Source organism: Epinephelus lanceolatus, chromosome 16, assembly GCF_041903045.1.
Source record: "Epinephelus lanceolatus isolate andai-2023 chromosome 16, ASM4190304v1, whole genome shotgun sequence".
Lineage (NCBI taxonomy): Eukaryota > Metazoa > Chordata > Actinopteri > Perciformes > Serranidae > Epinephelus > Epinephelus lanceolatus.
In genome coordinates, this window is record NC_135749.1 from 2,069,705 (window position 1) to 2,092,172 (window position 22,468).

Here is a 22,468-nt window from a genome sequence, read left to right on the forward strand (position 1 = left end):
ATCAACATGATGATCAACTCAGCACCTCAAACGAGTCACATATAAGACAAATAGCTGTAATTGGCTCGTCAGATCTCAAGTTACTGGAAACCTGTCCACAGCAGAGGGGACCAGACTCACCTGACAGAGCTAATAAAACATGAGCCCACAGATTTGTCTTGTTCCCAAACAATGAAACACATCGTCGTCCACTCACTGAGAAACTTTAAGATCCTTTGGTTTATTGAACATTTTTAAACAACGGGGTGAATTTAAAGTGCACGGTGATAAAGCTAATAAGGCAACGAGATTTAAATCCTGAAATGATAAGACATTTAAAATTGATCTTCAGTCTGCAGCTACAGTCTGAACAATCCTCACTTCATTTAAAAATAGAAAAATAAACCTCTCTTACAATTCTCTGGAAAATATTTTCAGGCAGTGGAAAAAAAGATGGATGCATTTGCCAAAAAGCAAAAAGCAGAGCAGACTGTTGAACTGTCCTGAGCGTCAACATCAGTGCTGCTACGACTCCAGTATTCCCAACATGTTCTCTGCCGTCCACGTTCAGTGTGTCTGTGTCTACATGCCTCAGTGGGTCCTTTGTCCCATTCATATAACAAGAATTTAAAAGAGCTCCAGTTTGGCTTTATGGTAAAGTTTAAGGACTGTAGGGAAACAGCTGTTAGTGCAGAGCAGTGCTGGAAACCTGAATGACGTCTGTAGTCCAGAGTCTGTGTCACTGTCTACACGTCTCAGGTACTTCCTCGTGTGGTGTCCTGCTGTCTGGGGAAGAATCCTGAGAGGTGTCGGCAGTGCTCGAGGCGACAGCAGCACCAGGGTCCTCGGAGACGCTCTCCACAGGCTCTGCAGCAGAGACAGGAGGTGCAGCTGCTAACTGGGACTGGTCGCAGGCTGGATCCAACTTCATCTTCTTCCTCACATGATAGTGATGCTTTTTGGACTTCAGGTGAGCTGCAGGTAGAGACGATAAATACTGTTGGATGTGTTTGACACTGCACATGAAAAATAAAGCTCCCAGGGGCCATCAGGGGCCGTCAGTCTTTATGACACTGTGGCATTTGAGTTTCACAACATGTTTATTTCTTTAACTTGTCCCTGAAACCTGAGGTGGTCTGTGCGGCCTCCACTCAGATAATAACAAGAGGAAATGATCGCAGGTGTGTACTCAGCATTTTGACGACTACACACAAACACAGATACAAGTTGTTTTATTGTCTGATGCGTGTCGTCAGCCTCACCTGTCCACTCCAGGTCACCAATGATCACTTTGTCACACAGGTCACATGTGTGGTGGCTCCGTTTGTTTCTCTGCCCCGCCCCTTGCACTCTGATTGGCTGAATAGCTGGCTCCTCCCCCTGATTGAAGAAGCGGAAAGGTTTTTAGTTTTACAGTTTTACAGCTGCCTTGTTAAGTTTCTTTTTCCGTTCAGTATCACTCACCAGAATAAATCACGAGTATCGGTGCGGTCACAAACATGTCGGATGAATTTCCTTGTGGAACATTTGCAAAGCTGATATATATATACAGTACAGGCCAAAAGTTTGGACACACCTTCTCATTCAATGCGTTTTCTTTATTTTCATGACTATTTACATTGTAGATTCTCACTGAAGGCATCAAAACTATGAATGAACACATGTGGAGTTATGTACTTAACAAAAAAAGGTGAAATAACTGAAAACATGTTTTATATTCTAGTTTCTTCAAAATAGCCACCCTTTGCTCTGATTACTGCTTTGCACACTCTTGGCATTCTCTCCATGAGCTTCAAGAGGTAGTCACCTGAAATGGTTTTCCAACAGTCTTGAAGGAGTTCCCAGAGGTGTTTAGCACTTGTTGGCCCCTTTGCCTTCACTCTGCGGTCCAGCTCACCCCAAACCATCTTGATTGGGTTCAGGTCCGGTGACTGTGGAGGCCAGGTCATCTGCCGCAGCACTCCATCACTCTCCTTCTTGGTCAAATAGCCCTTACACAGCCTGGAGGTGTGTTTGGGGTCATTGTCCTGTTGAAAAATAAATGATCGTCCAACTAAACGCAAACCGGATGGGATGGCATGTCGCTGCAGGATGCTGTGGTAGCCATGCTGGTTCAGTGTGCCTTCAATTTTGAATAAATCCCCAACAGTGTCACCAGCAAAACACCCCCACACCATCACACCTCCTCCTCCATGCTTCACAGTGGGAACCAGGCATGTGGAATCCATCCGTTCACCTTTTCTGCGTCTCACAAAGACACGGCGGTTGGAACCAAAGATCTCAAATTTGGACTCATCAGACCAAAGCACAGATTTCCACTGGTCTAATGTCCATTCCTTGTGTTTCTTGGCCCAAACAAATCTCTTCTGCTTGTTGCCTCTCCTTAGCAGTGGTTTCCTAGCAGCTATTTGACCATGAAGGCCTGATTGGCGCAGTCTCCTCTTAACAGTTGTTCTAGAGATGGGTCTGCTGCTAGAACTCTGTGTGGCATTCATCTGGTCTCTGATCTGAGCTGCTGTTAACTTGCCATTTCTGAGGCTGGTGACTCGGATGAACTTATCCTCAGAAGCAGAGGTGACTCTTGGTCTTCCTTTCCTGGGTCGGTCCTCATGTGTGCCAGTTTGGTTGTAGCGCTTGATGGTTTTTGCGACTCCACTTGGGGACACATTTAAAGTTTTTGCAATTTTCCGGACTGACTGACCTTCATTTCTTAAAGTAATGATGGCCACTGGTTTTTCTTTAGTTAGCTGATTGGTTCTTGCCATAATATGAATTTTAACAGTTGTCCAATAGGGCTGTCGGCTGTGTATTAACCTGACTTCTGCACAACACAACTGATGGTCCCAACCCCATTGATAAAGCAAGAAATTCCACTAATTAACCCTGATAAGGCACACCTGTGAAGTGGAAACCATTTCAGGTGACTACCTCTTGAAGCTCATCGAGAGAATGCCAAGAGTGTGCAAAGCAGTAATCAGAGCAAAGGGTGGCTATTTTGAAGAAACTAGAATATAAAACATGTTTTCAGTTATTTCACCTTTTTTTGTTAAGTACATAACTCCACATGTGTTCATTCATAGTTTTGATGCCTTCAGTGAGAATCTACAATCTAAATAGTCATGAAAATAAAGAAAACGCATTGAATGAGAAGGTGTGTCCAAACTTTTGGCCTGTACTGTATATATATATATATATATATATTTTAATATCTAAAATTGTGAATTGTTTCATCCTTGTTTGCGATCTAGCAGTGTTCTTCTTCACTGCTTTTGTTGGTGCATTGCTGTGTTTGTTGGCACATTGCTATAAAAAACAAAACACACATCCCAGTATCCCGTCACGTGGGTGCTAGATCGAAGACAAATCTGGCAAAGTAGAAACAAACAGATCTGCACACCAAGCGGCTCCTGTTTAAAGGACGCTAATGCTACGTAACAGCAAGCAGCTTTTCCTGAGACTCACCATTAAGATCCTTCTATTGTACGGATCTCTTTGGTTTTTTAAAAAAAGAGAAAAATAAATCAAGTTCTGAAATCAAAAATTTTGACGCATCGATAAACGTTTTATCATTAAATTGTTGCCCTCTGAATCGTTATCAAATCGTGAGGTGCCTGGAGATTCCTTCCCCAAGTTATGACCTTGAATCTTGGCCAGAAAAGCGTTTTTATGCAGAACATTATGATGTCGCAGTGAAGTTGACCTTTGACCTTTTGGATATAAAATGTCACCACTTCATTATTTTCTCACTGTTAGACATCTGTGTAAAGTTTTGTCATAATTAGCGTATGAGTTCTTAAGTTATGGCCACAGTGACCTTTGACCGTCAACCACCACATTTGAATCAGTTTATTCTTCGGTGGACGTTTGTGCCAAATGTAAAGAAATTTCCTAAAGGTGTTCTTGAGATAATGTTCACGAGAATGAGAAGGATTCAAGGTCACACTGAGCTTGACCTTTGACCCCCAAAATTTCATCACTTCATCATGGAGTCCAAGTGTCAGTGAAGATTCTCAATCAACCAGGTCGTGGTAATCGTACATGTTGTATCAGAGGCAACTGCTTGAGTTTCTTGAAGACACTTAGCTTCTCACCCCAGAGGCTTCTTCAGCTCTAACGCACTGGTGCGGAGTCGCAGGCTTTAAACTCTGTGTAGATGTGAACCCTGTCAGAGTCACTGAGGTCACATGTGAGCTCTCTCTGAACCTCAGAGCTCATGTGACCTCAGCGAGTCTGTGAGATGAGAGGCCAAACCTCAAGAAACTCGAGCAAGTCAAGTTGCCATATTACCTGCGATTAAGTCAAAGTGAACGTTTGTGCCAAGAATTCTGTTTTTGAGATGATGCATTAACGAGAATGAGGGGGATGCAAGGTCACAGTGACCTTGACCTCTGACCCCTGACCACCAAAATCTAATCACTTCACCAACGTCCACTTGTGTCCAAGTCCAAGTGGACGTTGGTCTGAAGAAATTCATTTGAGGCGATCTTAAAATAATCGTTTTCACAAGCACAGGACTGACGGATGTACTTATGGACGGACCGACGACCCCAAAGACATAAAGCCTCCGCTGTTGCCAGTGTGGAGACATCAACATTCATCAAGCACACAAGGAAGGAGACAAATTAGGATGTAGGAAGAAGGGGACAAATGGAAATAAAAGAGACATTTACAGTGATGGAAAGAGGGAGAAAGGAAGAAAAACAAAAGCAAAAGAAACAACAACAAAGTAAGTGATGAAAAAATGTAGAATAATAAAGTTTACAGGAACAAAAGACGATAAGCAGGAAGCAGATTCATGATCTCCTGGCAGCAGCAGATGAAAGCTGCTGACAGGAGGCAGCGAGTTCAGACCGCTGAGGCCCCACCTTTCTCAGACTGTCCAGTATCTGCAGTGCAGGGTTCAGCACCGTCTCCTCCCACCTCGACACGTCCGTCACATCCAGGCCGAACACCAGCGGCACGTTGTCTCCTGGTCCTGAACACACACACACACACACACACACACACACACAGGTCAAACACACACACCGTTGTGAATGTAAGGTTTTGATTCAGTGTTTCCACGTCTTGTGTCTATATGTTTCTGACATACAGCTGTTAATAAGGTGAGTTAGTGACAATATTTCTTCACAGTGTACTTTAGTTGAAGACAATCTGTGCACTGATCAATGTTAACAATCATCAGAAGCTGGCACCATCCCTCACAGAGGCTGACAGTGATATACGTTTGATTCTTAACATGGTGAGAGATGTTTCCCTAAATATGTCTCTGATAATTTCATATCTAATAAGAACCAAGCTGAGGTGTGTGACGCTGCATCAGAGAGGAAGAGTCGGACTTCAGGATGGATTCAATACAAAGTGGTAAATGTAAAGTAGCAGTGATGTGCTGGAGCCGCACCCTGAGGCTCTGTCAACCTGCTGACTCACACTGGCTCGATAATGTCTCTCCCTCTCTCCCTCTCTCCTTCCCTCCTTCCTCCCACCCCTCTCTCCCGTGCACCATCTCTCCCTTTCCTCGCCATCAGTCTGGCTTCAGCTTTCACTCACTCTCTCATTCGCTCCCTCGAACTGTTCCACCCCCGTGTTTCTATTTTGCATCGGTCAGCAGTCTCCGGGCCTCAGCACTAACAGCAGCAGCACCAGCCCCTGCCCTGCGTGTCTGTCTGTCTGTCTGACTGACTGTCTGTGTGTCTGTCTGCACAGAGAGCCACTGCCCTGCATTGATTGAAGACACAGGAAATGAGTGTGTGTGTAACTTGTAGAGAAAGTGACTTCAAACAGCAGCTGTGTGTAAACAACGTCAAATAACAGGAAAATAAAGAGTGCCATATAAAGAGCAAATACACTGAATAATTAAGTCTACAAAAAGAGTTTAACTGGATTTGGGAGACAACAACGACGGAGACATCACATGGGGACTGTGAGAACTGTGAACGTTGATTGTGTTTCCTCCTACAAGCTTCTGAGATGTGTGATACACCTGTTTAGTGTTGTGGTGCTGATGTTACTACAGCTATTAACATCAGGAGTCAAGTAGTGATCCAGAGAATCTACAGTCATGCTAGCAGCTCTGTGAGTAGCACAGGAAGCTAAATGCTAACATGGTCACATTGACACAGGTTCATACTTATGCTTAACAAGTACTGTCTCACTCTGAAGTCGTCGAAATCTGGCACTTGGGCAGCGACTTGCGGCATCAGACCCCAACGAAAAAAGGCGTCCTTCAACGTCGGCATGATACACAGCCAGTTGCCATTAAAACACCCAGCGGTGTCGGCTAGAATTGTGAATAGACAAGGACGAAAGTTAAGGTGGCGGAAGTCTGAGTGGGGTGGCTGGGAGGGGTGGATGGATCCAACAAACACTGACTTTCACTCAAGAGAGAGGTGTTCACGTCCTGTAAGACTCTAAAGCCAAACCCTGTTCTCTTTTCCTAAACCCTACCAAAAAAACGTCAATTCACGATGTTGTAGCGACGTAGTGCTTTTATTTTGAAAGAGACTGTATGCAAACTGTACATTTCCTGTGAAAACAGAAGTGTATTTTGAAAACAGACAATGCATGTAACAGGCTGAAGTTGACACGGCGTCCCAGAACGTCAACAACCAACACACCCAGGGTACCTTGGACGTCATATGTGGACGTGGAAAGTTCATGACCAAACGTGGACATGTGACGAGGTCACAGTGAGGATGATGATGGCTTAGCAAGTATGATGTAAAGGTCTAGCATCTTAATTTAGCATGAAGGTAAACACAAAGTAGGTGTTTGTTCATAAACCAAAATAGTAATACAACATAGACTTATTCTAACCTTCCCGTTCTAAACACATCAATCTGCAGTAATCAGTGTGTAGCTGCTGCCATGTTGAGGCAGAGGGTACTGTCTGTAGCTCTGGTTGAGGGTGAGAGGCTGTCAGCAGATAAACAGAGATCTGTGTGGGTACATGAGACCCTAAAAAAGAGGCTGGATCATGGGGAGTATCACCAGTTGGTCCAGGAGCTTCTCCTCCATCATGGACGTTTACAGTACTGCACTTATCTGCTGTTTTCTATTCAGATGGTGCTAACTGTGCTTTGTAAAGTCGTATAGCTCTGGGTATCCAGCAACCACTACCACCAGTTTCTCCTCCATTGTTTACCAACTGTACACTTGTTGTCGTGACCACCACAGAAGCCCCGCCTCTCAAATCATCCCATTGGACAATGGGGAGAAAGAGATGTGGCGCGCTTTCCCCTCTGAGATGACCTCGAGGAGTTCAGAGAGGTCTGGCCAAAACGCAAGGCGTGTTGCAACACAAAAACTGCGGCAGAAAGCTTCATACTCATTAAAAACAATTATAAAATGGCGCACATACTCATGTACATAAATCCCATCAATCTCCAAGGTGCAACTCAATTAAGACTTAATGTGGAGTTGAGGGCAGCAGACGCCGCGCAGACTGGAGTTGCTAACTGTCTGGGACTCCAACTGTTTATCTAATCATCTGCACGACTGACTGTACTGAACGTGTCAGAGGAGCGAGTGTGTGTGGGAACAATGAGAGTCTTCACACAGCCATGCCTGACAGCTACACACTTCAGTGTTGGCCTGCGTCTTGGCACCAGCACCATTTCAACTCCCTCTGGTCCAAATCTACGTTCTGCCCGTTTAATTTACCATCAGCCACTTAAACATGTGACATATTTCACTTGGCTTAATTGAACTGCCGACAAAAGCAAAACAAGCACAAAAATCCTTTGTGGCAACGTCGCATCCCAGCGTGCGTCCTCTCTGTTTCTACAGTTTGTTAGTGTGTTTCTGTGAAAACAGCAGTGACTGTTAATCAAGGCCTCGGGTTTCACTGGTGCGGTTTGTCTGTGTGTCGGAGGGGAAGTCTTTTGTGTTGGTGGCACAATAGCAGGCAGGTGGTGGCAGCGAGCGTCACCTGGCATACCTGTACCAGATGAGGAGCTGGAGCTTTAATACTCCACCTCGCCGCCCGCCCTCCTGTCGCTGCTATCGCCCTCTACTTTGTTCCTTTATCTCTCTCAACGCCACCACCCCCCACCACAACACCCCACTAACCTCCCACTGGGCACACTGGTAAATAAGAGGCAGATAGTGTATGGTGGGCTGCCAGATGCTGGGTGGACCCCCCCCCCCCCCTTTAGTCCACCGGTCTTGTTTGGGATCTGGTGAAATTTAACTCTGCTAATCCACTCTGCAGTGAAGGAGGGTTGATAAGAAATGCTGAGGGGACAAAGAGCAGGGTGGTCCACACACACACACACACACACACACACACATACACACACACACACACACACACACACAGTGAGCGTTGCCTTTCAAGCACACAGGGGAGATCGCTTTGCCAACAAGAAAGAGCATCTCCTGTCGCCAGGCAGCTGCTTGCCAGTGTGTGTGTGTGTGTGTGTGTGTGTGTGTGTGTGTGTGTGTTGTAACAGTAGTCCACCTGTTGTAACAAACAGGCCAGGAGTCATTTGCTGTGTCATCCTCATGTTTGCCGTGGGAGGATAACCCTTCGCGTGCTCCACTATAAAACCTCAGCTACCAGTCCATTGCCCCCCCCCTCACCTCCGTCCCAGCTGTGCTTCGTTGGCCGTCGTCCACACCGGATCACAACAGCTGTCTCCATTCACCCAACAGCCTTCTTCCTCTTTCCTTCAGTATCTCTTCCACTTTTTGTCCACACTCACTATCTGTGGTTCACAATCGAGCAGGTCAAGTACAGGTCAGAGATGTTTCTGTGGATTCGGCCAAAGTGACGACTCGTGTTATGTTTTATCTGCTGTTTGGTGCGCCGGTCCAATCAGAAGCTAAAACTTTATTTCTGTTTCCTCCGTCAAGTTTAGGGGGATTTCTGAGTGGAGTCCTGCGGAGTGAAGCTGTGAAGTCTGCGAGCGGAGCTAGCTGCTAACTGCTAACAGCCACCGCTGCAACTAACAAACTCCACAAATCCATTCAGCAGCTCCACCATCCACAGTCAGACACACACAGCTGATTATTTACTGCTGAATTACAGCTCACAACTCGCACCAACCCAAACATCCTGGTGCAGACTATTTACTGGAGTTTACCAGCCTGTTGTTGATGTGGCATCTGAAGATTACAAGCACAACGTCTGATAACATTTTTGTCACGTCTTGTCATGAAACATAGATTGTGTCTTTGATTTTATTATCAAGATCTATTTTTAGCTCGTCATCCTCATCTCATCTCGTCATGAAATAAAGGTCGCTGACGATTTTGTTTTTGTCATATTTTCATCAATAAAATGTCCTCATGTAAATCGTTGACCCCAGCTGCTTTTAAAGGGACACAGGTGACACTCCAACTGGTAAATTCAAGTTATACCCAGAACCCACCTCTGATCAATGAGGGAACTAAATACACCCCCCCCCACTCTGCACCCAGATTATGCAACATGTAACTAGTATAAGTGGACTTGGACACGCCCCTAACTGCACTTGCACCATGCACTTCAGACCTCACACTATGGATTGTTTAAATAAGGCTCTTTGTCTCTTCTAATGCCCATGTACCCTGTGGTGTGTTCATGGGCTGCTCTACTGAAAGAGAGGGGGTGACAGGTTACCAGGGGCCCAGCCTGGACTTGAACCAAAGACGTAGCAGATGCATTCCCCTACGACACCCCTGCTATTCTCACTCTGTATTTATGGGGCTTTCTCTTGGCATTTCCTGCTCCTTCTTCACTGCACCAAGTGCATGGGTAGAAAAACAGTAACACTGCATCTCCTTTTAACCCTCTCTGTCATTCTCCTCCTGTCCAGTCCTCTCTCGTCTCTCTCCACCTCGTGGAGGTGACAGAAAGGTCCTTGTGGCAGCCACAACCCCGGCTCCACTTCATTCCCACGGGGAAAGGCTGCGTTTGTGTGTATGTGCACATGAAAGCTTCGCACTTGCTAGAAAACAAGGGTGTAAACTCGCCCCACACCTGCTGCTCCAGCTGGATCAGATTACCTCCACTCTCCATCCACCCAGCTCCCCATGTGTCGCTTCTGCCTCCCTCCCTCCATCCTTCACTCAGAAACCCACACCCCTGTTACTTAACACTCACGAGGCCTCAGTCAAACCACACCGGTGAGTCCCGGCTCCAGCGTGTGTGCTTGTGTGCACGTCTTTGGGGGAATTAATAAAACAAAAAAACTCTGAGGTTGTGGCACCCTCCGCATAAAACTTGGCACTTATTAAAATTAATATAACCTCAAATTACCATTTTCTTCATGGGTAATTAAATCTACTAATTAACCGTTCCCCTATATCCACACAGACACACACACACACACACACACACACACACATCCTATAAGCGTACACCCACATACAGACGCACTTAAAGGCAAGACAAATTAAGCTTGATTTAATTTGACTGGCTGACCTGGTGCTTAAATCCCCACAGTAAGCAAAGGTGAGTCCATCAAGAGCTGCGTATCCTGCTGAAAAGTATTTAAACACTGAACGCCCCTGAACGCACCCTCACTGACAGTCACTGCTGGAATCTGTAAACTGTAAAACTGGGTTAAACTTGAGGCTTTGAGGCATTTGACTCTGTGTTGTATCTTTACATGAAGCATTCAGGTCATTTTCTATCTTCTCCAACATGTTTCATTGCGTCTGGCTGACTGAGGCACTCTGTAATCTCCAGTTGGTCGTTCCCTTTGACCCACTAGTGTCTGTATGCTTGGGTTGGTCTGCGTAGCCCCCGGTGACCCTGCTGCCCGCACTTGTGTGGTCGGGGCAAATTCCCGGCAGGTCTGTAATGCTTCAAGAGATTAGCCTGCTCAGCTGAGGGCTGTCGGCATCTGTGTGAGTGTGTGTGGGGCTCAGACCAAACAGAAAAGAGGTCAGCAGTCACAGCGAGGGAGCGAGGCGAACACAGATGATGCAGACTGAGGGGTGGGAGGAGCAGGTTAAAGAGTCAAACCCTCGGGTTAGGACGATCCCGGCCAGGAGTGGGCACAAGGACAAGGCTGTCTGACACTGGACAGTTAGAATTACCGCCTCGCAGTTGTACACCTCTGCGAACCAGTCAAGTTACAGTTCACATCCATGTCTGTCCAGACTTGTAGACATGTCGTCATGACAGCAGACAATGCTTCAGATATGGATGCTGCTGCAAAGAAGCTGCACATTGTAAAACAAAAGCTTCACGTTCATCTTCAACCCAGCAGCACAGAAGATCTAAATCAACACAGTTTCAAGAGGAACACCTTTATTTTATCTCCAAGTGCACGTCACACACTGAGCGAGCCGCCTGTTAATGACGCTGTGGGCTAATGGGCATGTAGCTACTTCCATGTTTCACATGATACGTCATGTTTGGAGTCGACCAATGAAGATGAGTTTACATATCACCTTGGGTTCGTCCTTCACCTTCTCAAAATGATCCCACACTTTGGATTTCCTGCCCGACATGTTATTAACTAGCCTGTGGAATAACCGCAGGTACCAGCCCTGGAAATTAACCTGACTCCTGTCTGACTGCTGAGCGTGGACACTTCCTGTGTCCTTTCAAAGTAAAGTCACACATGGTCCAGTCATATAGGATTGGATTTATTTTGATGAGGTGCAGCTCCGCATAGAGTTTCACGTTTGTTTGTTTCTTCTGTGACTAAGCGACCAATGAAATCCTGCGGACTAATGACCTTTCTGGTCGACTAACATTTGGTCACTTCCCTTTGGTCAAGGCCTTCTTGAGATATCGCGTTCACGAGTGAGAGAGACGCGAGGTCACAATGAACTTGAACCTTGACCATCAAAAGAAATCTAATCACTTAATCCTTGAGTCCAAGTGGACGTTTATGACGACTTTGAGGATCGTATTTAAGGAGATATTGTGTTCACGAGAATGGGTTGGACAGACAACCTGAGAACATAATGCCTCCAGCCACGACTATCACACGGGGGCATAAAAAAAATGTCTGAAACATGTAGGACTTCGATCCTGAGCTTAAGTTATGTGCGAACAGAAATAAGATTTTTATAGGATAAATACAGCACTTATCTTTGGGAAACCTTGAGCATGAATAATTTCTGTCGGGGCAAAGAAGCCAAGCCTCCGACTGTTTTCCGCTGTAGTTTGCTACAGAAGCTGCCTGGATTTCCAGGGACCTATTGAAGTTTACGTTCAGTCAGACTACAGACAAGTGTTTGAGATGGTTTCTGTGATTTTGAAGACTTATTTAAGCTGTAAAGAGCTAAAACTTATTGCTCAGATCAGCCGGACACGCGTCACCACTAAAGCTGAAATGACAACTTCTTTGAGAGCAGTAATCAGAATATCTGAAACCATTGTTCGGTGTTTCGGCAGCTTCAAACTGAACCTTCTGGATCGTCTTCTTACTGATACCTGAAGCAACACGCCCCCAACACCTGTCAACATCTTCTTAATGCAGAGCTGATATCTGTCTGAACGCCCGCTAATACCCAGGTTGGCAAACATCAGAATTTCCCTTTAACACCTTGAGACCTTAAAACCTTCCGACTGACACGGACACTTTCATGATACTCGTGGTTTTTGAGGAGTTTCAGACTTTGATGTCATCGGCTGCCAGCTGTACCGTCAGCCCTGATTTTGCAGATTTCTGTCAGTCATGTTCAAAACTTACAAAAAAACTCAACATTTTTTTAGTAAACATAGAAAGTTGTCGTCTGAGAATCTCTGTGAATTGTATCGCAGCAACTACAATGGCTGCAGGTGTTTCAGGGGAATAGTCTCTCTGTTTGTACGGTCTGACTCAAAGACGTGTTGTGAAAGTCGTAGGAGGCTCTTTCTCCTGATTGATGTTGTTCTTGCCAGAGTACACATTTCCCAAATGTCTACAGCAGAGGCGGTAAACAAAATGTACTATCAGGGCGATGGTCACTGAAACATGGACTCTTAAATATTCTGCAAACACAACACACTAACACGGACACGTTTGCAGTACGTCAGGTGATTTTTGATTCATAACCAATATTTGGGACTCGTGCTTTGCCACCAAGTATTTCCTGTGAGACTTCATGTGACAGAGAGTTTGAGACTTTTAAGAGAGTTGATCTCATCTGCTGCCACCTGCACTGTCAGCTCTGATGCTGCAGGGAACTGTCTTAGAAACTATTCTGAGTTGAGTGTTAGCAGGGTCTTTAAGGACAGTTACAACACACCCAGACAGAAACACATGCATGTGCAAACGCACAGACGAGTTCAGGCAGATTACTACATATGTAAAAGCGCAGGAACACATGTGATGAAGACCATATGGTGCATGCAGCGGGCAGGCAGGCGGGCAGAAAGAGGGGTATTGAGGTTTAGGGCCGGGCGAGGCCTAAGCCACTTGGGCCTAACAGGATTAGGAGGCTGGGTTACTCCAGGGCAAACTGCTGGTGGGACACAGAGGCCAGGTTTCCGTTTGGGACACAGACACACACTCGGCCTTTATGTACACTTTTAAACACGTCTGACGTCCAGGGGTTGCGACCAGGGTGGGAACATTTGGTACATTTATCCACGCCGCAGCGCCAGCACCAATCACTGCAGTTCTTTTCATGCATTTGGTGCCACAGGGGACTTAGTGCTGGAAAAAAAGTATTAAAGGGTCTTAGCTGCAGGTGTGCACTGGGGATGGATCCTGAAATGTTATCCGCTGTGTAGCGTCACAGCGGCTCACACACGCTGCATCAAATCAAACCCAATCTTGCGGCAGTGAATAAATTAATGTGGTGATTTCCATGGTGATATAAAGTGCTGTCACATGAGGTTGTTTTCTACAGAAACGGGGACATGTTTGAGTACGGATGTTGTTGTTGAGTTGAGATATTGAAATACAAAGGTTAATGCCACTTTCATAAATGTACACTAAACATGAAGGTGCAGCCAGGAGATGGTTACTTTAGCTTAGCTTAGCTTAGCTTAGCTTAGCTTATAGACAATTAGCCTGACACTGTGGGCATATAACCCTCCTAAGAGACAACAATGACAATATGTCATTTTTACACTTCAGTCACTGTGCAGAGCAGAGCTGGGTGATAAAGCAGTTTTATCAATTAATTCAAATTCATAGTGTAGAATGATGTCTAAAAATTAAAATCAATTTGTACATTAACCTGGGTAATGATAGTAACTATGGCTCCAACGCTGCACCTGGGCTCCCGTAGCTCATAGTAGCCTACGCCCTCATCATCCAGGGAAGTTCATTTCTCCTCTGACACCCACACGGCGGTATCAACATGGCGGCGTGTGCAGGAACAGAGTTAAAGGTTCTGTATGTGACATTCAGCTCATTTAGCTAATTTAGCTCTGTCGCTGTTATTTGGCACTGTTTATGGAGTTAGCACAATTAGCTGCTAGCCACCTGCTTTTGAGAACTGTGTCCAGAAAACTCTCTGAACTTCACATAGAGCTTTTAACGAACAAAATACATCATGTTAATTAGTGAGCATAAGAGTTAGGTAGATTGTGTTACCATTGGACAGAGCCAGGCAGCACTTTCCCCTCCGTTTCCAGGCTTAATGCTAAGCTAAGCTGAGCTAACCCAACCTGCGTAGTTGTCCCTCCATTGTGACATTAGAAAGTGTCACATTTATCTTGCAAGTGTACTCTTCTTCAACGTTTGCTTTACTTCCTGGATTTTTCCCACATGGAAATTCTGACCAATCAAGAGCAGCTTTCTCACACAAGGCATTTGATCTGGTCCTCTTGTAAATGCTGCCGTGAGAACACCAACCAACTCTAGGCAATTATACAACTTTGGAACAACATGAGTCCCTGATTCAGACCAGAGGAGACCACTCTAGGGCTGACAGCAGCCTGAGTGATCTACTGGAGAACTGGGCAGGCATGACTGAGGATGCTTTAGACTGGTTTAGGTCTGACCTTAATAACAGAACCTTCTCCGTATGAATAGGGCAAGCCATGCTAATACAACCTGCGGCGTTCCTCAAGGGTCCATTCTTGGCCCATTACTGTTTAGTACCTACATCTCACCACTCGGGCAAGTTATTTGAAACCTCAATATTTCCTTTCATTTCTATGCCAGCAACACACAAATCTATTTATTATTTAAGGACCACAGCATGTAATGATTGTTTTGAAAGTGACATCGCCTCAATCCTGCTGTACACACAGACACACACACAGACACACACACACACACACACACACTGCAGTCTGCACTCTGGAACACAATACGGTGTCTGAGAGGCTTATTGTCTCTAATGGAGTGACTGAATCTCATCTTGTTAAAGAGAGTGCTGATTGTTAAGGAACTGGACTACAGAGGACAAACACACACACACACACACACACACACACACACACTGCATGAGATGGTACTCACGTTTAAGAAAGCGGTTACGGACCCATTTATTCTGTTTGCGGGCGTAACGCCTCGTAGCGATCTTCAAAGCTTCGATACCTGGAAAGAGTTAAATAAAAGGAGGCAGTTTGAGATGAAGGAGAGAATCTTCTGGTTGATCAGTCAACCAGTCCGTCACCAACCGCTGAACCTAAATCCATCTCTGTGACTTTGATCAGGTACCTCTCTGACCTTTATCTCGGAGCACGTCTTTCTCCTGCTGGGTGCTGCTTTCAGGAGCGGTCAGGTAGTCGTGGAACTCCTTAAAACCGATCGACTGGAAAATCCCATGTTGATAGTTCTGACTGGAGAGAGGAGAGGAGAGGAGAGGAGAGGAAATGAAACTTTATCCATCAATAAAAAAAAACTTTGTGTCTCCAACTTGACATTTCTAGACACCCGGTGGTGACTCACTTCACCTCCTCCTCCTCCTCTTCCTCCTCTATCTCTCCTTCCCTCCCTGAACAAAGAATATCAGTGTGAGCAGATGTGCGGCCCTTTGGGGGAGAAAGTGACAGAGTGACATTAAAAGAAGTGAATGGCCCTGGCAGAGGGACCCCAGGGTGCAGGGACTCAGGAGCCTGACCGCGGTGACATGAGACTGGAGCAGAAGCCGACTGGTTCCCTCGTCAGACAGTACAGACAGAACGTTTCCATCAATGTCAGACCACATCACCCCAGTCTGAGCACTGCTGCGTGCTGTGGCCTGAGCCGTACCTTTCAGATTCCAGTAACTGCTCCACGTTTGGTGTGTGTGTTGAGTTCAAGGCCCTGAAGTTCGTCTGAATTTGGAGTGATTGAAAAAAATATATATATATTTTTCTATCATAACAGTTGATTTGATAGATGAAAAATCAAATCTGGTCTGTTTAATCGACAGCAGAGGTGTTTCCAGTGTTTCCAGTAGTGTTCCTGTAGAAACTGGAGGTTGTGTTCGTAATGAGAGGAGCACAGATGGAGGTAACGTCTGTACAAAGTGTATCATTTTGGTTTTTTATGATAATCTGTAGGGTTTTACCTGACCTGGAGTTAGATCAGTCGAATCAGATTTGGCTGTTTAATATGAATATTTCACTATTTGTTCATTTTTTTCTATATGTAGTCTGAGGGGTCGTACGCATGCTGTGTTTTTTGTGACCTAAAATTAATTGCTTTTATTGTAGACGTGCAGCGGGCCGTCTCAAACGCCAAAGAGATGCCATGAGCACCTGTTTTTCAGGGGGCGACGGCACACTGCGCATCGCATGTCATGTGACGAGGACCAACCAATCACAGCCGACAGATATCTTTCCCTTACTTAGCAACCTCAGATGTGTCACGCTCTTGAACGCTGGCACAGAAAAGGCACAAGAGTAGCACCCAGCACCTGACCTCGCTTTCTCCAGGCGGATAAAGATGCGGCATGTCTACGGCCCCTGAGAGTTTCAACAGGGTTCACTGGGGTGTCCAGGGTGACAGCGACATTCATGTAATATAGTAAACAAGCTACGTACGCTAACAACAGATCGACCGACCACAAAAACCCTGTGTCTGCAGCTGCCTGTACCGGAGAGCAGCGTGAATGTGAAGAGAGCTCACTCTGCTGCAACATCTGTGGACAAAATGTCCTCAGAAATACACTGATGGACAAAAGCAAACTAAAACCACCGCTCCGTGGTTGTATGACTCCGCCCACCAGTCTCCATCCATGTCAGTGAAAACATGGATGCTTCACACACAGAAGATCTATACAATCAGCACAGTTTCAAGATTAGAGTCACCAATTCAGTATCTGACCAAATGTCTCCCCTTCTGTTCCTGAGATATGACGTTAAAACATGATGATGTCACAGTCAAGCTGACCTTTGACCTTTTGACCTTCATTATTTTATCCTGTTAGACATTTGTGTCAAGTTTGGTCAGAAGGTGTGTGTGTATGTTTTGTGAGGTCACACTGACCTTTGACCTTCGACCACTAAATTCTAATCAGTTCTGTTTAAGTGGACGTTTGTGTCTAATTTGAAGAAACTCCCTGAAGGCGTTCTTGCGATATCACGTTCACGAGAATGAGACAGATGCAAGGTCACATTGATCTTGACCTTTGACCATCAAAATCTTATCCGTTCATCTGTGATTCCAAGTGGACGTTTGTGCCATATTTTAAGACATTCCCTTGAGGCGTTCTTGAGGTATCATGTTCACAAGGACAAGACAGACAACCTGAAAACATAATGCCTCCGGCCACGGCTGTCACCGCTGCAGAGGCATAAAAAACTTTGGACTGACTGCTGTTCAGACTCATCTTTATCTCATCTGTTGTCTGGAGTTTTTATTTTGTCTCGCACTTTTCAAATTCAGTTTTTTCTTTTGTCAAACACTTTAATTTGCTTTTTAACAAACTGCAGAAGAAACATTATGATAAAAATAATCACTACTTTTGGCTCGACGCTCACTTGTAACAGAAACAAGAGGAGGAAATTACAAAAATAAATCTGGCGAGACGGGCAGAGACAGAAATTTGAGAATAGCAACAGAGCACAGGAAATGTAGAGTCAATGGAGGGAGAAGGAGAAAGACAGAGGGAGGGAGGGAGGGAGGGAGAGAGATTTGACCTTGATGTCTGGCCACAGCAGCCAGCCGGGGATGGAGACATGAGGGCAAAGGAAAGACAGACAGACGGAGGAGGGGAAGGAGAGCAGAGTGCTTGGGTGATCAGATTGCTGAGAGGGCAACAGTGGCAGAGATGGAGGGAGAAAGAGGAGGAGGAGGAGGAGGCTGCTGGTGCATGAGGTGGGATGGGGTGATGGGGTGATGGGGTGATGAGAGAAAGGAGGGACCAAAGAAGAATTGGCAGCTTCCTGGGCACCGTTCCACCGATGCATCAAGTCCCCGCAGCCACACCCATCACACACACACAGTATCGATATCTGCTGCCAGGACCGACCCACAGCAGCGTTCACACACTGGATCTGTTTGAGTCATCAGCGGAGCTCACACACACGTTTATACATAGATGTCACGTCACATACAGAGCAGAGCTTTCACTGGAAGTTTGGTCCTGTAGATGTAATTATTACCAGTCAAATGATAAAGTCGTGGATCATGTTGACCAAGAGACACACACACCACTCAGTGCAGGAGACCTCATCACACACTGATGTACACACTAATAAATAACACAAATGAGCTGCAGGATGGTTTCAACTCAATACGCTCTCTTTAAATGTTAAAAAAAAAAATCAGATGTCATTATATTCATGTCACATAGCAGGAGGTTAGATAGAGACTGTGTTTGAGTGTCGATACATTTCTTACACTCGTTTTTTAGTCATTTTATTTGACGGAAATTAAACTGGAAAACACATTAATTTTATTTGTAACAAAACTGTGAAGTCACTGAGGATCATCAGCAGGTTAAGAAATTTGTAAATGTTTTTATTTGTTTATTAACTTTATATTATTCCATAATTTATCCTCATTTGATTTATGGTGATGCTGTTTGGGCAAATACACACCCCTCAAGTCTGCATCAACTTTTTTTGCTGCAAAAATTATTTGTGAGATTGGAAACTGAACCTTGTTTTAGTATATGATATAATTATTCATCAGATATGTGTTTATTTATAAATATATGTTCTTACCTTCTCTACCATCGTTTAGCAATTTCTTTTAACTTAATTCCCATATTCACTCATACATGAGACAGGTTCATCAGCTCCACCTTCCTTTTTACAAAACCAAACATGGTCAATACTCCCTCGGATATCGCTGGTCACCCACAGGCGGGAGTGTTTACTGGGTGGGTACAGCACAATGCATTCTGGTAGTTGTAGGTTTTCTACCTCTAAAGCAAAAGAGAACAACACAGCCCTTTATTACTGTTTCCTCGAATCATGTAACACCACTGTCAAAAGTATTTGTGTCTTTCTTCTGCAAAGACGGCCCAGTTTTATGAAAAGACCATCTTTTAGGAAAGTGAAATACTTCTTTAATTCTCAGATTTATTTATCTATTTATTTCTGGCCTTTTTTCTTTAACTGATAGGTCAGTATGAAGTGAGAAGGGGAGAGAGAGAGGGGATGACATGCAGCAAAGGGCCGCAGGCTGGAATCAAACCTACGGCCGCTGCTTTATACATACACTAATATAAAAAATAACTTCATTCACTGGGCCGACTGCCGGCAACTTTTAAGGTGGAACGTTAACTTGTAATGTTACTCAATGCATGAGTTGATGACGTGAGTCCATCAGCACACCTTAAATTTCACTGTGACAACTTTGACCATCACTTTAGTTTTTATATGACACACACTTTTAGTAATGATTTTAAAAATATAGATGAATTTGGAGCGGATTATGTGAAGGTCATATATTCTAATCCTCACTTCCTGTGGGCTACAGCAACACTAAACCCCTGAGCTTGCCTGAGAAGGACTAAATGCACAAAGCTGCTATTTTTAAATATCCCATGGAGAGAGACTCTCACTGCAGCCTGTTCTATTTTGTTGTGAAAATGTGGGCGTGCAGCCTCGTTCTGTGGACGATAAACCAGGTGCAGACTTCCATCTGTGTCACCGCTGATGAGGAAATACAGCGAGTGCTGGACGGAGCAGTGAGTGACAACAACCCCGCCCACATTTAAGAGGACTGTCTGAACACACCGAGGGTCTAGGTACCATGTCTGAAGGCTTACTGCTGGTTCCAAAGGTGCTGGACTGAAAGGGTTTGGTGGAGACAGGGCTATAGACTGAACAGGCACAATGCTAACCATGCTAGCAGCTAGTGTTTGGGTTAGCTCTACCTTCTCGTCCACAAATCCAAGATGACGACACACAAAATGCCATTTGATACTCAAGGCTTCAAAACAGGAGTCCAACAAACAATATGTGATGCTGCAGTGGTTCTGTCCATCACTTTATACAGTCTGTGATTGGTACCACTCAGTAAGTGACGCAGCTCCAGTGTGCTCCTGCTCACGAGGTTCTTCCTGAGGGACGGCTGGGTAAGTGCTTCACAGACGACATATCAAACAGCATCTCTAACAGGCAGCTTATCACTGTGAGTCATTAGTTCCAGCAGAATGTCCGTTCAGTGTGAGGCCCTGAGGTAAAAGCACCGATCACCAGACTCCCCTGTTAGCGCTCAGGTCCTACGGACGGCGCTTATCTCTGCAATTATTAATAATCACTGGACATCCTGAAGAACTATCAGTCCCATCTGAGCTCCACTCACAACACTGTGGGCTGGATCTAAATTGGTCTGCAGGCCTTTGGGAAACAGAGTGACCTGTCAGACTGGGAGGGAGAAATAAATAACTGGATAGCTGCTTGACTGAGTTCACTCCTCTCCTCCTGTCCTGGTTACATGGAGGAGAGGAAGTCAAGTCTGGATCCTGACTGAGTGTCTTGATCATTCATTCAGATACAAGGACGAGAATGTGATCTTGAACTTGTTGCTCAGACAATGAACCTCGTTATGCTCGACATCAGTAAGGACTGGACCAAAGCCAAGTATGACATACTGCACATTTCTGTCCCACACAACAGATTCCAAAAGAAAAAAGGAAGACAGGAAGACAGAAACAGCTGTAGGACCACAAGCCGCATGTAGACAGATCACACAACATTCCCCAGTGGGTGTGAGAGGGACCTGATGAGACACATCAAAGCCTGTTTGCTGGTTTAGAGGAATAATGCACATGTGAAACTAGAATCCTCGCCACGTGGTCGTATGACTTAAGATCAGTTCATTCGTCAATCCAGGTGAAAGTTTGTGCCAAACTTGAAGAAATTCCCTTGAGGCGTTCTTGAGTTCACAAGGATGGGACGGCTGACCAAGCCGCCTACAAAATGCCGCCATGTTAACTTCCAAACCACGTTCACCTCAAACCAGCTGAGTGATGCTTTGACCTGCGGGACGTTCTGATGTGTTTACTGTCACCGTTTTCACTGTGCTTCCCCCGGAAAATAAGACAATTAACATGTAAAATGTAAAGTCCACATAGAAAGGCTCCCCCACCGCTGGGTTCAAAACCCCCACTCTGTATAAGAGGTGACAATGCTAACCACTGTACCACTGTGTCGCCCTCATCATGTGATTATTCAGGGAAGGACACCTGGCGCTCCATCTCAGCTGTGACTGAGTGATTGTATTATTGGCATTGAACACATTGAGAAGTGTAAATTCTGAGGCTTCTGTCAGTGTTATTGTCATGTTTGTGTGATAAAAACTGGTGAAGATATTAATCAAAATTCATGACATATTTGTCAAAATCCTGCCGGCGGAGCTTCCGTCCCCAGAAGGTTCAGCATGTGACACAATTTGACAGTGTGAAGTGTTCACACAGGGCAGAATGAAACAATTGGAGCTAGCGAATTACACGTAAAGTCAATGAAGACGCGATTAGACGTGAATTCCTGCTGGGCGGCATCATGGACACGACACGAATTACGTGAATTAAGCACGTAGTACAATTTTGTGTCATACGGGAGTTGAAAAATCTGAACTTCAGTGGCGTGGCGTGACAGCCAATCAGCACTAAGATCCTCCGGTGTAGCACCAACAACACCAAATATTGGGTTCTGTGTTCAGCAGGTTTGTTACCTGTCGTCCTGGACTTTCTGCTGATTGTAGCGGACGTGGAAGTCTCTGAGCTCGTCTATGAGTCCTGCAGACAACATCTCATCTACACGAGCATCCAGGCGCTTGTCCAGAGCTGCAGGGCAACAGAGACGCACAGACACACATCAAAACCTTCTTCATGCTGCACTGACGCTCACACAGCTCCTGTTGCCTTCTCTGTTGTCTTGATTAACAGCACTAACTCTGTCCTCACCGTCCATGTCAGCGTGCAGCCAGAAGATGCAGGGGTCTGGGTACCTCAGCGGCCCCCCCAGCTCGTCACCTCCCTGCTGCCCCCTCTGCTCCTCCAGCCAGTGGCTGTGGGGGACGCCCGTCTCCTCATGGATCTGAAGACTCCTTCGATAAACAAAAACACATGCAGAGATGCTGTGGTCAAAGTAAACACTTTCAAAGTGTGTCAACACAACCAGAGTGTTTTCTGATCTTTTATTTGTTGCTGTTTGATAGAAATTCCTACGATCTCCAGTTTACTGTGAGTTTACATCCCGGCCCCTGTGTGTCAG

At 45.3% G+C, this 22,468-nt stretch overlaps 1 protein-coding gene across 2 annotated transcripts in view; it reads right to left on the reverse strand.

The window, feature by feature from the left end:
• Positions 1-204: 204 nt before the first annotated feature.
• trit1 (tRNA isopentenyltransferase 1) overlaps positions 205-22,468 on the reverse strand; it is a 50,055-nt gene continuing 27,791 nt past the window's right edge. The window contains exons 5-11 of one of the 2 annotated variants that reach the window (XM_078176021.1): positions 22,159-22,301; positions 21,927-22,038; positions 15,537-15,649; positions 15,327-15,404; positions 4,845-4,954; positions 1,242-1,359; positions 205-954 (exon numbers count right to left, since the gene is read on the reverse strand). In XM_078176021.1, the coding sequence (XP_078032147.1) occupies positions 719-954; positions 1,242-1,359; positions 4,845-4,954; positions 15,327-15,404; positions 15,537-15,649; positions 21,927-22,038; positions 22,159-22,301 (910 nt within the window). In that variant the 3' untranslated portion in view covers positions 205-718. Of the gene's footprint in view, positions 955-1,241; positions 1,360-4,844; positions 4,955-15,326; positions 15,405-15,527; positions 15,650-21,926; positions 22,039-22,158; positions 22,302-22,468 lie in introns of both variants that reach the window. The other variant, XM_078176020.1, reaches the window with a different exon arrangement.